Raw genomic sequence first — 12,995 nt, forward strand, 5'->3', positions numbered from 1 at the left:
AATGAGACATGGATTACAGGCATCTTTGTTTCTCTCCATGGTGGCTGGACGAAGTCCAAGACTCAAGTATCTGAGGAAGGAGGAGAGTAGTCTCCCAGGAAAAGCAGATCTCAAGTTACTCTCTGGTTTAATTTCTGCAGACACGAATACATTTCTAGCAAGCCTTTCTGTGATGCTACTATGAAATGCATACTGCTTTAAATACATATCCTTTCCTGCAGAATTGGTACTTTGCTCAGAAAGAGTCTTTCCTGGCCATCAACTTAACCTAAACTTCATCCAATCTTTTCTTTTAGGGAGTTTTAATGTCTACAAAAAACAGTGAGAAAAAAAGCACAAGGAAGCTTGAATTGTCACCCAGCTTGGCTTTAGTAAAACCACAACAACAAAGGATATGCTGAGGCTTTGAAACAAACTGTGGAGGGTGAGAGTCCCCCTAATGCTGCCAAGCCCTTCTGCAAATCCTAGTCCTAATACAGAGGTCGTCGTATTTCAGGGTCCTTTAGAAAATGCTTCCCTATATCCAGCTCTGCATGTTCTCTCTTCAACACGTTGATGTTCTTAGTAACTAGCCCTACTGCTAATTTCTGTCTAGCTCTTTCTTCCTCTTTCCTGGGTAGCCAGGTCTACGATGTCAACAGTTACCTGCTTTGTCAAGAAAACTGCTTTTCAATCTAGAATCCATATCTTTAGGCATTTTTTCCAACCGTTTCTCACGTTCTTGAAAATGTCCTTCTCTATTCTTGTCCTTGGCTGAAAAAGTCTCTTTGCCATTATCTCTTGTTATGCTAAAATCTTTCCGAATTGATTTAAATACAGGGCCCTGCTCAAATGGTGAAGTCAGATCCTTCTGGATTGCATTCTGAATCTGAATTTCTTTGTCACTGTCCAATTCGTGCTCTCTCTTGTCTTCTTCCAGATGGTCTTCATCATGAATCGCTGAAGAAAGAGTGTCTTTTTGAGTGAAATTTTGATCATCTTCATTGTCACTCCCAACAACAGGTATGCCTGCCAGATCCCCAGAGTTCAGGAAATAATCATCATCATCATCATCCAGCAGTGAGTTTTCAGATCCTGTTCGATTCTGTATTCCATAAGATAAGCTGTCGAGGGTAGGTGTTAAGTTGTGGTCATTGTCCTCAGACATTTCTGCATCCAGAATTTCACCACCTAGGGAGGAAAAAAACCCAAAGAACAGTCAGAAAATTCACCAGCTTTATGTGTAACAAAGGACAAGTGTAAGTGTCCTTTGCTAATCTGCCTGATGCTGCAATTCCTTGTATACGCTAAGCCTTCTTGGGCCACCATTACTGATAAAATATCGCTGACATAAGTAGTTCTGCCCCACTCAGCACAGAGAAAATAAAATCAAACTTTCATTCATGTCACTAGTAACACTTACAGAGAAGGTAATACAGGGAAGGAATGAAAAGCAAAGGCTAGGAGAAGGGCAAGAGTCATTTTCAGCAGCAATGATACTTCTAAGACACGTTTTGTGAAACTATCGCCTTATAAAAATAAATAGAAATACTTACATTTTTCTGTAATATCAAATACTGCATCAGATTTATCTTCAAACTGTAAAAAGGAAAGCACTAGATCATTATCTTGGTCAGCTGCCACATACTTTGCTAAAAAGTATCCCATCAAAACCGAAACCAACAAGGATCACAATTTCTCCTCCTTTCTTTTCTTGCCCCATGCCACGCTGTAGGCTCAGAAGCACACAGTAAAAGCACACCTTGACAATGTAGAATTCAGAGAAGGCAGCAGAGAGGGCCTTCAGAAAGCCCTACCCATTAGCATCCTTCTGTTTATCCCAAAGGATAACAGCAATTCATTTCAGTCATCTCCCCTTGCTCTACATCCCCAGCTCCGTGCTTTCCTTTCCGGTAGGTCCTGCTCACACGTCAATTCTTAAGCCATCTTAAGGGAAGTAATGGGATTTAATAGCAAAGGGATGATCTCTAATTTCATTTAACTCAAGTCATTTAGTTGATACATCGGATATTCCACAGGACTGTGACGGGGAACTATCAGTTTGGTAGCAGCCAGCTCCAGGAAAGGATGCCAACGTATTGTCACAAGACTCATCCGACAGCAAAGTCCATCAGTCTCTTCCCAATATCACTTGTATGTCTACAAAAACAAGTTAGTTCCTTCAGCTTATTTTCACATATGGAATAGCGAAGACCTGTCCAGCATTATGAATATCAAGACGATTTGACACTGCACCAAGACTTTCCAGCTTCTCTGAGCAGATGATTGAGGCTGGAAAAAGTGAAAGATGGAAAAAACCCAGCAAAAAAAGTTACACTATCTCACAAGGCTGATGCAAGTCTACTGACTGTAATTATCAAGAGAAAAACCAGTGAGAAGACACCTCCCAGGAAGGTTTGCAAGGGCTGCATTCTGTTAGTGTTATAGTGATCCTAGGGGTGTCTCCAAAGAAACAAGTTTAATGTTGATCTACAAGTCCACTCGTAGCCAACTAAGTTTACACTAGTGTAAAATTAATCCTTATAAATATTGGATATGCTTAGCACTAATACCAGCTGCTGAGGATAAGGAGAGTGATGGCATATTGTTTTTACAGAAGAGAAAAGAAAGGATTTTGTTGCCATTTGATAATAATATCAGAGTACGAAGCCTTGAGAAGCAAAAAGGACAGCCTAACTCCTTCCCTCTGTGACAGCCTTCCTTGAGCCTCTGCTTGCTTCCTGTCAATAATGCTCTTTTTTTCTACCAAAAAAAAAGTCTCAGACAATTTGTTGGTAAGACAAGAAAAGTTTTCAGCTGAGATGAAGCATTAGATCATCCTTTCTTGAAGCAGGTTTGTATCACAGTAGTTCTTTAACTCTTTTGAGATCCACAGTACCTGCAGGGAAGTATTGTATGTTCTGCCACAATCCCCGTTACCTTAAACATCCAAACCCTCAGTATTCCTCCTCTGTTGAGAGCAAATCTTCTAATAAAACGTAACCAAACCAGAAATGCTGTGATTTGGAAAAAAATACACTTGCAGTCTGGACCTCTCCAACAGTCTCGTTCAAAGAAATGACATCATGCAAGTTAGCACAAGGGGCCACCTGCCAGAGAGCATTAGGGACTACCATAAATATTTTGGACAAGTTGGAAAACATTTACAATCTACCTGGAAAAAATCCAAAATACTTCCCAACTACAAGGTCATCCTTTGGGGAGAAAAAAAAAAAAAAAGCCTATTTTGTTTCTTTCCTCTTTCTTTTGTGAGGCTGTTAAAATAAGGGATCTTGAATATTTTCTTCCTTTAAGAAGTTTTAGGATACAGAGGAAGATCTGTGTCTGTGCTCACAAGCTTCCATTGGAAATATTTACACAAGAGGAACTTCAGCATCTGATAATACTAGCTGTTTTATCTAAGCTACCATCTAGTTTCTGATGGTGAACAGCATCAGAACTCCCACGTGGTGTAAATTCAAAGACAGGAAACCAGGGGAAGTGTGGATACATATGGAGCCATGTACACATAAATATATATGGATATATTTCCCCAATAAATTACTCATTCCATAACAGTCTGTAACTGGACTATGCCCTGAAATGAGGAGATGTAAGCATTTTTCTTACTGTGGGGTATTCTCTCTATTATATGTGCTTTTATGCCCTTCCTGAATCCTACTGCAATCTTGCTTAATTGTGCATATCAATAGTTACATAAAATTATATCATCTTAATTAGCAATATATGTTGGCTTTCACTGGATTATGGTCTTGCATTGTGCAGAAATGTAAGTACTAACACCCAAATTACTATTTCTACATTGAAATGTAATAGATAAATGTAGAAATTCCCTCCCTCAGCAGTCCTCATGCTTCTTCCTTTGATTAATCATCATCCACTCTTAACTCCCTTTATTTCTTCACCTCAAACTTTAAGATTTGGTGAACAGTGGAACAAAAGCACTCTAGAGGCAAACATGAAATAGATTCATCAGATGGCATTTCATTTTTGATGGATCGAAGAAGAGGCACCTCAACATCCCAGATTAAGTTCTTGATAGCTACTCTACTGAAAGTTTCCAGAGCATAAAGTTTTCTGTTAGAATACTCCAGGCTTCAACTCCAAAATGCACTTGCAGTTTTAAAACAAAACTCAAGAGTGTCATAGCTGAACACATGTTAATTTAATCACTTTGGCTAATATTTTGCCAGAGAATAACTTTAGATATTTAGAGCTTTTAAGTAGTGAGCGTTCCCTAAGAGTTTAAGACAGAACAGTTTAATATTAACAAAATTAAATAGTTTAGGATATCTCTTTCTTAGTGATTCTGCCTCATTAGCTACCACTGAACACAAGAAAATGCTCTGCCTAGTCAGGTTGTAGTAAATAAATAAATGAAGCAAGAATATGAAAGTAGTGACAAAGCAATTAGGTATTCCTGAAAGCAAAGTGTTGTGCTCCAAATTAACTACACTTTACATAAAGACTGCTTTATGGAACAGACTGCTTTTATGAAAATTAAAGAAAAAATTAAATACAACAAGGTATATCACTATGTTTTGCAACTGTCTATCAGACTCAAGGAAACCAGCGTTACATCCTCAGCACTAACCTGTCCTTGCTCGGAGCAGGTGACAGAAGGACACTGTTTACACTTGAATACAATGTGCTAATTTGAACTAACTAAAAACCTGTTCAGTTCTTTAACAGCATTCAACGTTGCCATAGCATCCATCAACAAACAATTAGTAGATTATATTTGTGCAATATAAAGAGAGAAGCTGCCTGTGGCCACAACTTGTTTTGTCTGCAAAATTCCGTTCCACAAAACCCCAGCACAACTTCACACACACACACACAGAGGCACATCTCTTCCCAGCAAGCCTCCTGCTGCTTTATCCTGGGTTTTACTGCACCCATAACCCAACTGTGGAAAGGAAGCAGATGTTAAGAAAACTGCAATTCAAAATAGTCAGAGATGATTCTCAATTTCTTGCCTGTACAGTTCCCTTGTCCCCATACACACACAGCGTAACCACCCCCACTCCCCCCCTTTCAGGATTCATTAGACTGATGAGGAAGACACTGCTTTAAACACCCCCCCCAACACAAGAGGATCAACAAAAAGGAATTCAAATTGCAATTGCTATTCTCGAACCAGGTGCGGTGAGCTCAGGAAGCATCCCCTGACCTTTTACACATGACATCCCTGGAAGGGATGCCAGGCAGGCAGCCAACCGCGCTGCACCCTCTGCCAGGGGAAAACTCCACCACGGCAGGAGCAGAATGAAGCAGCGAGTCTCTCCCGGAGCTGCTTTCCACCCAAACACCCGAATCGTACCTTCGGAGCACCTAGGGAGGGAAGAGCAGAGGGTAACAAAGAGCCAGCCTGCTGCAGATACCTGCTACAGGAAAAGAACCGCTGCGGCAGGAAGAGAACCCGGCGGGGTCAAGGCGAGCCATAGAGCTCGGCGCATGATGCCGGGCCTGCAGAGCCCCCTAGCCGCCCCGGCTCCGTGCCGGACAGCCGGCCCACCGGCCAACACACGGCCCGGTGCCCCGGGGAGCCCTGCGCTGTGCCGGAGGGGAGCCGCACGGTGCTTTGCGTGGGTGAGAAGGGGGGGTCAGAGCAGCGAGTGGGGGAGAGAGGCAGCGAGCCAGCCGGGGAGATAATGCGAGGTGTGTCCTTGAGGCTTCCCTGGGCATCCCAGCTGCAGGCAAGGCTCCTACAGATTGTTTTTAATCACTAGTCTAGTCTGAGGGTAATTAAATAGATACCACGGTGGATATTTTTAAAGGAAACCCCCAAACAATCATCTATGTGTGTAAAAAGACAAAGGCAGGCATTTTCCCGTTTCTCCTGGCTCCCAATCCTGTTCAGGACACAGGGTTTTACCCTGCACCTCGCTTACACATCTTGGATTCTGAAGTTTCAGGAAGGTTCAGGGATGTGGTGCTGCCACTCCTGTTGGGCATTTTTGGAATTCTGAGCGATGCCCCAGACATCCTGGGGAGCAGCACAGAACAGGATCGCCCCTGTCTGTCCCCAGCTCTTTCTGACATTCCTGAGTTTTCTGAATATCCACAGGACAAGTCTAAACACAGCCCCTGGCGACCTTATGGTTTCCATATCCACCCAACAGGCAGGCAGGAGCCACGTACCATTGCCAAACCATATGGGGCCAAGGAGCCCAGCCTGTCAAACACAGCAAGCTACAGAGTGCCTTACTTTTTCCCAATGCTGGGTGCTTCTAATCTAAACCTAGAAAAAAAAAATGGAGGGGGATCCGAGTACTTCTCTCACCTCCTCACAAACCCATGGATTTGAGAAGGAAGCAGCTCCAGAAGGGAACACTTCACCTTGCAATGGTTTCTGCAAAGACACCAGAGTTTGATGCGCTGATCTGAAGCTTGCAAGTCGTGTGGGCTTTGCCCACACAGACACAAAACACACATCAAGCCCACAAACCAAGACATCCACAATAAAGACTTTCTTTTAAACTGAAAGAACTTCTCCCCTCAAAACCTCACCCCATCAATGCACTAAACTTTCCTGCTGCTGGTTAAGATACACTACAAAAACCTGTTGATGCTGGGAGTTTGGTTACACTACATTTGTAAGTGAGTTGAGGTACAGATAATTCCTATTTCTCACCACAGAAGTCAGAAAAACTGAAGTTGCATGGATGTAGAAATCACCAAACTCTGAGCAGGGTCTGTATCATAACAACGTACACTGCTGCTGCGATACTCAGTAAGTAGTTACTCCAAACCAAGTATTTCAGTTCAGTTACATATTTTAGCATCCCCCAAGAAAGACAGCAGTTCCCAGATTACAAACATATACATTTGGCCTAGGCTTTCAAAAGTACAGCTATTTAGAAGATTATGTTCTGCAAAGCACGCAATCCCCTTAATTCCATTTAACTGAGAAGCTCATTAAGAGAGAGCCGTTGCCATCTCTTTTAAGGGAAAACCAGTCCCTATAACACAACTAAGAAGCAATGAGGGCAACCATCTAAAGGTGGAGGACCAGCACCTCAGAACTCAATGTCTCCCCCAAGAGGGTAATCAACCATTACTACTAGTGATGTTACCAATTGTGGAACAAAAACTCAACCCTCTGTAGATTCATTAAAGTGAAACGTGTCTAAAACCTAAGTCATCTGCTTTTCTTTATAACCCGCCCTCAAACAAGAAGCCTGAGATGGCTTTGGATGCAAGTTGGGAAGAATTAAAACCGTAGCACCTTCTGCTTGTTGATAAACACAGCAGGGACTATCAGCCCTCCTTCCCAGAATGGTTTATATGTTAATAGTCCCACACTGGTGAATCATCTCATTCACCATTAGGTACCGCAAGTCTTTTGCCTTCTCGTAAGAGTCCGATGCCAGCAACAATTGGTGGTGAGAACTGGAGAGCCTGGATGTATATTCAGCTCTTTCAGTGTTCCTGTTGTTGAAGAGAGCAAAGTGATCATGCTATCTGCTTTGTTCTTCCTAACTTTGGCTCCCTCTTTGCCTGTTCCACTTCTCTGCCACCTTCCTGTATGGTTCTACCATTTACTCCTCTTAAAAAACCCAGCATTTCTGTCTTTCAGGTGGCTACAATACCAGTCCCATTGGTAGCTGTTGCCCTAGTTGGCTTCTAGTTTTTCTTTCCCTGTATGAAGTGGTTCCTACAATAGGCTGCTTAGTTGGATGTTTCACCTTCTTTGCAGATATTATTACAACTATCCAAAGCTCTTCAGAACAAAATGCCTCAACACCTGTAAAAACATGCAGAAAAAACACTAGCACTGCGTGACCCAGAGCTCTCAGCAAAGCTCCTGTGATTGCTTCATGGAGTGCTTGAGAACTGCCCTGCTCCATGAACAGGCAAGAGGATCTGCCCAAAACACCTGCAAGGGCACGAACAGCTAACACAGCAAGGCAGGAAAAGACACAGACCCACATCTGCTTGATTCTTCTGCCTGCAGAGGAGTGGAGGAGAAGCTTGTCTGGCACAGGCACCCCCAGCCCAACAAACTTTCTTCAAACATACTTAAATAATCAATTCAGAAGACATTTTGCCAAAACCCATCAAAAGTGTAACTTTTTTTCATGGAGCACTCTCACAACTCCTACCCCACAATCTTAAACACAGTAATAACCTGTACACAGTCTATGTTCACTGAACAGTATTCAACAAAAGCTTTCTGGAGCAAACAGCACCATTTCATAAAGACCAAATTTTCCCACTTACTTTTTTAGACTGTTTTAACAAATACCAAGATTCAAAAAAATACACAAATGAATTACTAAACAAAATAGCAAAAGAAAACAAATACTCTGAAATTTCCTCTGTAGGAATAACTCTGTACAGTTGTGCTAATTCTGCCCCAGGCTCTTCTCACCTAAATGTAGACAATTAAACATTATTTGATTAGGCTAGTGATTCAGGTTTCCTCTCTTTCCAAAGAGAAAGATCATCTGCCCAGTCCCAGGGCAAGATGATTTCTGAGTTAGCACTTTCAGAGAGTGAGTTAGAAGACAAGACTATGGCACTACAGGCCATCTACTCTAAGCTGCAAGGTTCACAGCAAGCTGCAGCCTGCTTGATGCTTAAATCGGTCTCCCTTTTCCTGGTGTGGTTCAGGAGCAGCTGATAATAGCAGATTTCAGTCTTTTTCAAATTCATCTGTCAGGTGGCTTTTGCTTCAGCCTGGCATGAGCTTCTAGAAATACAGCAACTGCTCCTGGGATCAACAACATGCAAGGATTACTTTATCACAGCCTCACCCCTCCAGCACTCAGGGAACCCTCTACTGGACCTTTCCATTAAGAGAGCTCGTTTTGTCCTCAGGTTATTTTCCCAGATTGACTCTTGCTCACTCTCTTTTTTTATGCTTCCACAGGACAAGCACCTAAAACCCCCCAACCTTGCAGGTGTACTCCACCAAGCTCCCTCTTTTGCCCCTGCAGAAACACATTTTTTTTCTATCAAAGAATGTAAGGCAAAATACACAGGCTATGATGATGGACAATGAGAGCACACACGATTCTGCTAGCATGCCCTGGATGAAACATTCACTGCTGGAGAAGCCTCATTTTAAAGAGTTCATATGATGGCAGAAAATAAGCATTAAGAGCAAAAGCAGGAGTGAGGCACAAGAGCTCTGCTTTTATGTCATCATGATGCTTACAAAGTAGGTGATGGAAAACATCTCAACAGTCATCCAGAGAAAACCTTGAGGAAAATTCACTAGATTAACTTGCTACAGGACTTGTTTAGGGAAAGGCCAACAGGAATTGGAATGTCTGAAGGAATGATGGGATACAGCAGTCATTAAATGAGAGAGAAGTTGAGATAAGAGCTTCAGGAGCGATTTCAGAATTAATTTCCACTATCCTCATCATGCAAGGGGCCTTGAAGTGGGGATAAAGAGCTTACTTAACTTTTCTGTATTTTATACAATGTGGGAAGTCTTATTGTAAAAGGCTGAGATCTGTTATGATGATTTTCAGCAGGTGGGATTCAAAGATCATGACATCAAAACATCCTTCAAGAGGTGCACGAGCCTCTCTGCAGAGAAATGGTTTCCTTCAGCCTTGCACCACACAAGAGCAGCCCACTAACGAGGCTTTCTAAATGAGATGAGCACCTTCAATTTTTAATTCGAGCCATGCAAAATTAAAAGTCCTCCACAAACAGCTGGTTTATTGCTGGAGACACCCAAGGTGCTCACCTATTCACACAAAATGAATTTCCACAAGCCCCAGAGTCAGGTTTCAGTCGTTCACACTGTACACCCCAAACTGTCCTGCCCAGCTCAGTGGGCTGACAGAGAACTGTTGTAAATAAATGATCACTCCATTCAGAGCAGAAATGCTTCAAGGCTGATGTTATACACAAATTAAAGCTGAAGTGCCCCAAATAGTTTCATAAGCTGCATGAAGACGTGGTGGCTAAAAGGGTCAATGGGATCCTGGGGGCCATCAAAAGGAGTGTGGCCAGCAGGTCAAAGGAGGTGATCCTTGCCTTCTACTCTGCCCTGGTCAGGACCCATCTGGAGTGTTATGTCCAGTTCTGGGTTTTCTGGTATAAAAAAAGACAGGGATCTCCTGGAGAGAGTCCAGAGGAGGCTACAAAGATGATGAAGGGCCTGGAGTATCTCCCCTGTGAGGAAAGGCCAAGTAAGCTGGGGCTGTTCAGCCTGGAGAAGAGAAGCCTGAGAGGGGATCTGATCAATGGTTATCAATATCTGAAGGGTGGGACACAGGGGACACGGGCAGCCTCTGCTCAGTGTCTGTGGGGACAGGACAAGGGGTGATGGCCTCAAGTTGGAGCACAGGAAGATCCGCAACACTGTGTGGGAGAACTTCTTCCCAGTGAGGGTGAGGGAGCCCTGGGACAGGCTGCCCAGGGGATGTGGAGTCTCCTTCTCTGAAGAGATTCCAGCCCCATCTGGACACCAACCTGTGTGACCTGTCCTAGGGACCCTGCTTTGGCAGGGAGTTGGATGAGCTCTGGAGGTCCCTTCCAAACCCTATGATTAAAAAAACCAACAAGTAAACACCTTTTCAGTTCATCTGGATACAATTTAGGAAGTATGAAAAGCTGAATACATTGTTATTCACAAAAAGAATATTCAGCTGTTTTGAACCTTTTCTAAAATAACAACTGAGGCACAAAAACTTTACCCACACTTTTTCTATGTCAAATCTTAGGCCAGCAAAAACTTTTCCAGCTTATTGCTCGTTATCATGGAGTGAGCTAAAAGATGACAACTGCTTCTCAATTTTACTTTGCAAAATGCCAGGTTTGCTGTAAACCCTTCTGGGATAATATCTGCAAAAAAATTTAATATTGAAAAGAACAGTTCTGAATGTGCCAGCACTTCCCAAGCTCCTCTCTGAATAAATGATTAAATTTGTCTTTGTTGCTTTCCATACAAAGGGATTTATATATTTTAAAGAAATGCTCCTTATTCCTTAGGCACAGGCTTTGGCAGAGTCCATCACCATAACCTCCTGCAGAATGGGAGCTGGACAGCCATGGGGAAGAGAAGCAGGTCTTCCAAGACCTTACTGATGATGGCTTTAATGGAAGATATGTGAGCGTGTGGTGCTTATGGTATGCCAGTCTCCTTCTTCATAGCTTCCACCAGTCATCTGAGCAGCCAGGAAGGCTTCACCTCTCCCCATATTCCACATCTTGATGCATAACTGGTTTTGTGACTGGGAGAGAAGAGGAGGAAATTCACTTCTCAGACTGATGCAGTGCAGGGCACTGGCACCACCATTTATTCCAAACCTCACAGAAGCCTTTCTGGGACAGTCAAGATTGACCTCACTGTCAGACTTGCAACCAGGAAGATCTTCTTTCCTTGCTTGCCTATGGCAGCTGCCTATTTCCAGGTTCATCCCTGATTTTTTATCAAATTCTCAGTTTCTGCTGGAACAGGGAATGGCATCAATGCCAAGAGCAGGAGAGGCTTTCCAAAATATGCAGGGACATGTGGAGCAATAGTTGGTGGAGACTGGGGGAGTTACCACCAAGGGATGGTTATCCAACCAACACACTTGATACTCTGCCATTCCCCAGCAGATATTTGGCAAGCTTAAGAAGAAAAAAAGGCAATTTTTTTGGTTGTTGTTGGTAATAGCAGGTAACTTGACAGATCAGTTGAGCATACGAAGGCAACAAGCTTGAAGAGGCCACTAGACACCAGCCTAGAGATTGCACAACCTCTGTGAGCAACCTGTTCCAATGACCAACTGTCCTCACAGTAGCAAAGCTTTTCCTTACATCAACTCATATTTCCATTACTGGGAATGAAGTTTAATTTAAGACTTCTTAAGTTATTGTCCTACATGCAGCCATTTCTCCTAAAACTTCTTGCAGGCAGCCAGAATCTTGATTTCCCCCTGAAGACACATCACTTATGCAATATTTGACAGCAATTCCACAACAGCCTTTGAGTCTGTGGGCAAATAAGCACAAGTGTCTGAAAAACACGGGTCTGAGACAATTTGGTGAGGGATGTTCATTTCCATAACCACAGAGCAGCCAAACGAGGTCTGTGCAGCTCCTGAAGCTCAGCTCTTCTGTTTAGCAGCAATTAGCTTCACCGCAATCACAAGTCTCACGTTCCCTGAAACACATTCAGCAAATTAAACTCCTCTCCCGCATGGGGATGGAAAACTTGAGGTGGTGTTCTTGTCATTCTCAAGGCTGGAGAATGGGAAAACTTCTTCATTGTTGGGAAAAAGGGAAATGGGACAGCTCTTGAGTCTTGTAGTGGAATACAGCCCTTCCACGAGGACATGACCCATTGCAAGGCTATGCTGAGCACTGCTCAAAAAGTTATTCTCCCTCTGTTACTTCATGGGCTAGAAGGTGTGGGTGACAAAAGACCTTCCATTTTTTTTTAAAAGACAAAGTATTTCTTCAAGTAGATGAGTATGGCCAGTGTACTTGGAAGCCAAGGCTCAGGATCAGCATGGCCAATGGTACTCACGCAATGGATGCAGCCCAGGCACCTCAGAACAGGGTGAAACTGCCATCCTGACGACTCAGATGGGTCATTGAAAGAGATGTAAGAGGAGGAACGAGAACAATGTGTTTTAAACAAGGTGACAGACGGGTGGTGATGACGGATCCCACTTAGCTGCAAGTTCATAATTTAAGTGATGCCAAGAAGCTTATGAAAACGATGCCTCGACACTCTCCTCATGGAGAACTAAGAGAAAACTGAAGAAACCCTGAGGCAGCGCAGCTCGCGGGCTGGAGGGGACAGCACCGCTCACCTGCCTGGAGCCAGCAGGCAGCCGCGACGCGCCCGCCCAGGGGCCGCCTGTCCCCGGGCCGGCGGGGACAGCGGCTGCTCGGTCCCTGAGGAGGCTGCCGACCCCCCGGCCAGGCCGGCCCGCCGTCAGGGCCCTGGACAGCGGCCGGAGCCACGGCATCCCGCACGCTGCATCCCGGCCGCCCCGGCCCCCTCCCGCCTTGAGCCCGCCCCTTGACCCCTC

At 43.9% G+C, this 12,995-nt stretch overlaps 1 protein-coding gene across 1 annotated transcript in view; it reads right to left on the minus strand.

The window, feature by feature from the left end:
- The window catches only part of ZMYM4 (zinc finger MYM-type containing 4), a gene marked incomplete at its 5' end in the record, with an annotated part of 42,452 nt that overhangs the window by 29,383 nt on the left and 74 nt on the right, over positions 1-12,995 (minus strand). Inside the window, 2 exons of the mRNA XM_084274431.1 lie at positions 646-1,170; positions 1,536-1,578. Of these exons, the coding sequence (XP_084130557.1) occupies positions 646-1,170; positions 1,536-1,578 (568 nt within the window). The remainder of the gene's footprint in view (positions 1-645; positions 1,171-1,535; positions 1,579-12,995) is intronic.

Source organism: Gallinula chloropus (assembly GCF_964237585.1).
Source record: "Gallinula chloropus genome assembly, chromosome: 22".
Classification (NCBI taxonomy): domain Eukaryota; kingdom Metazoa; phylum Chordata; class Aves; order Gruiformes; family Rallidae; genus Gallinula; species Gallinula chloropus.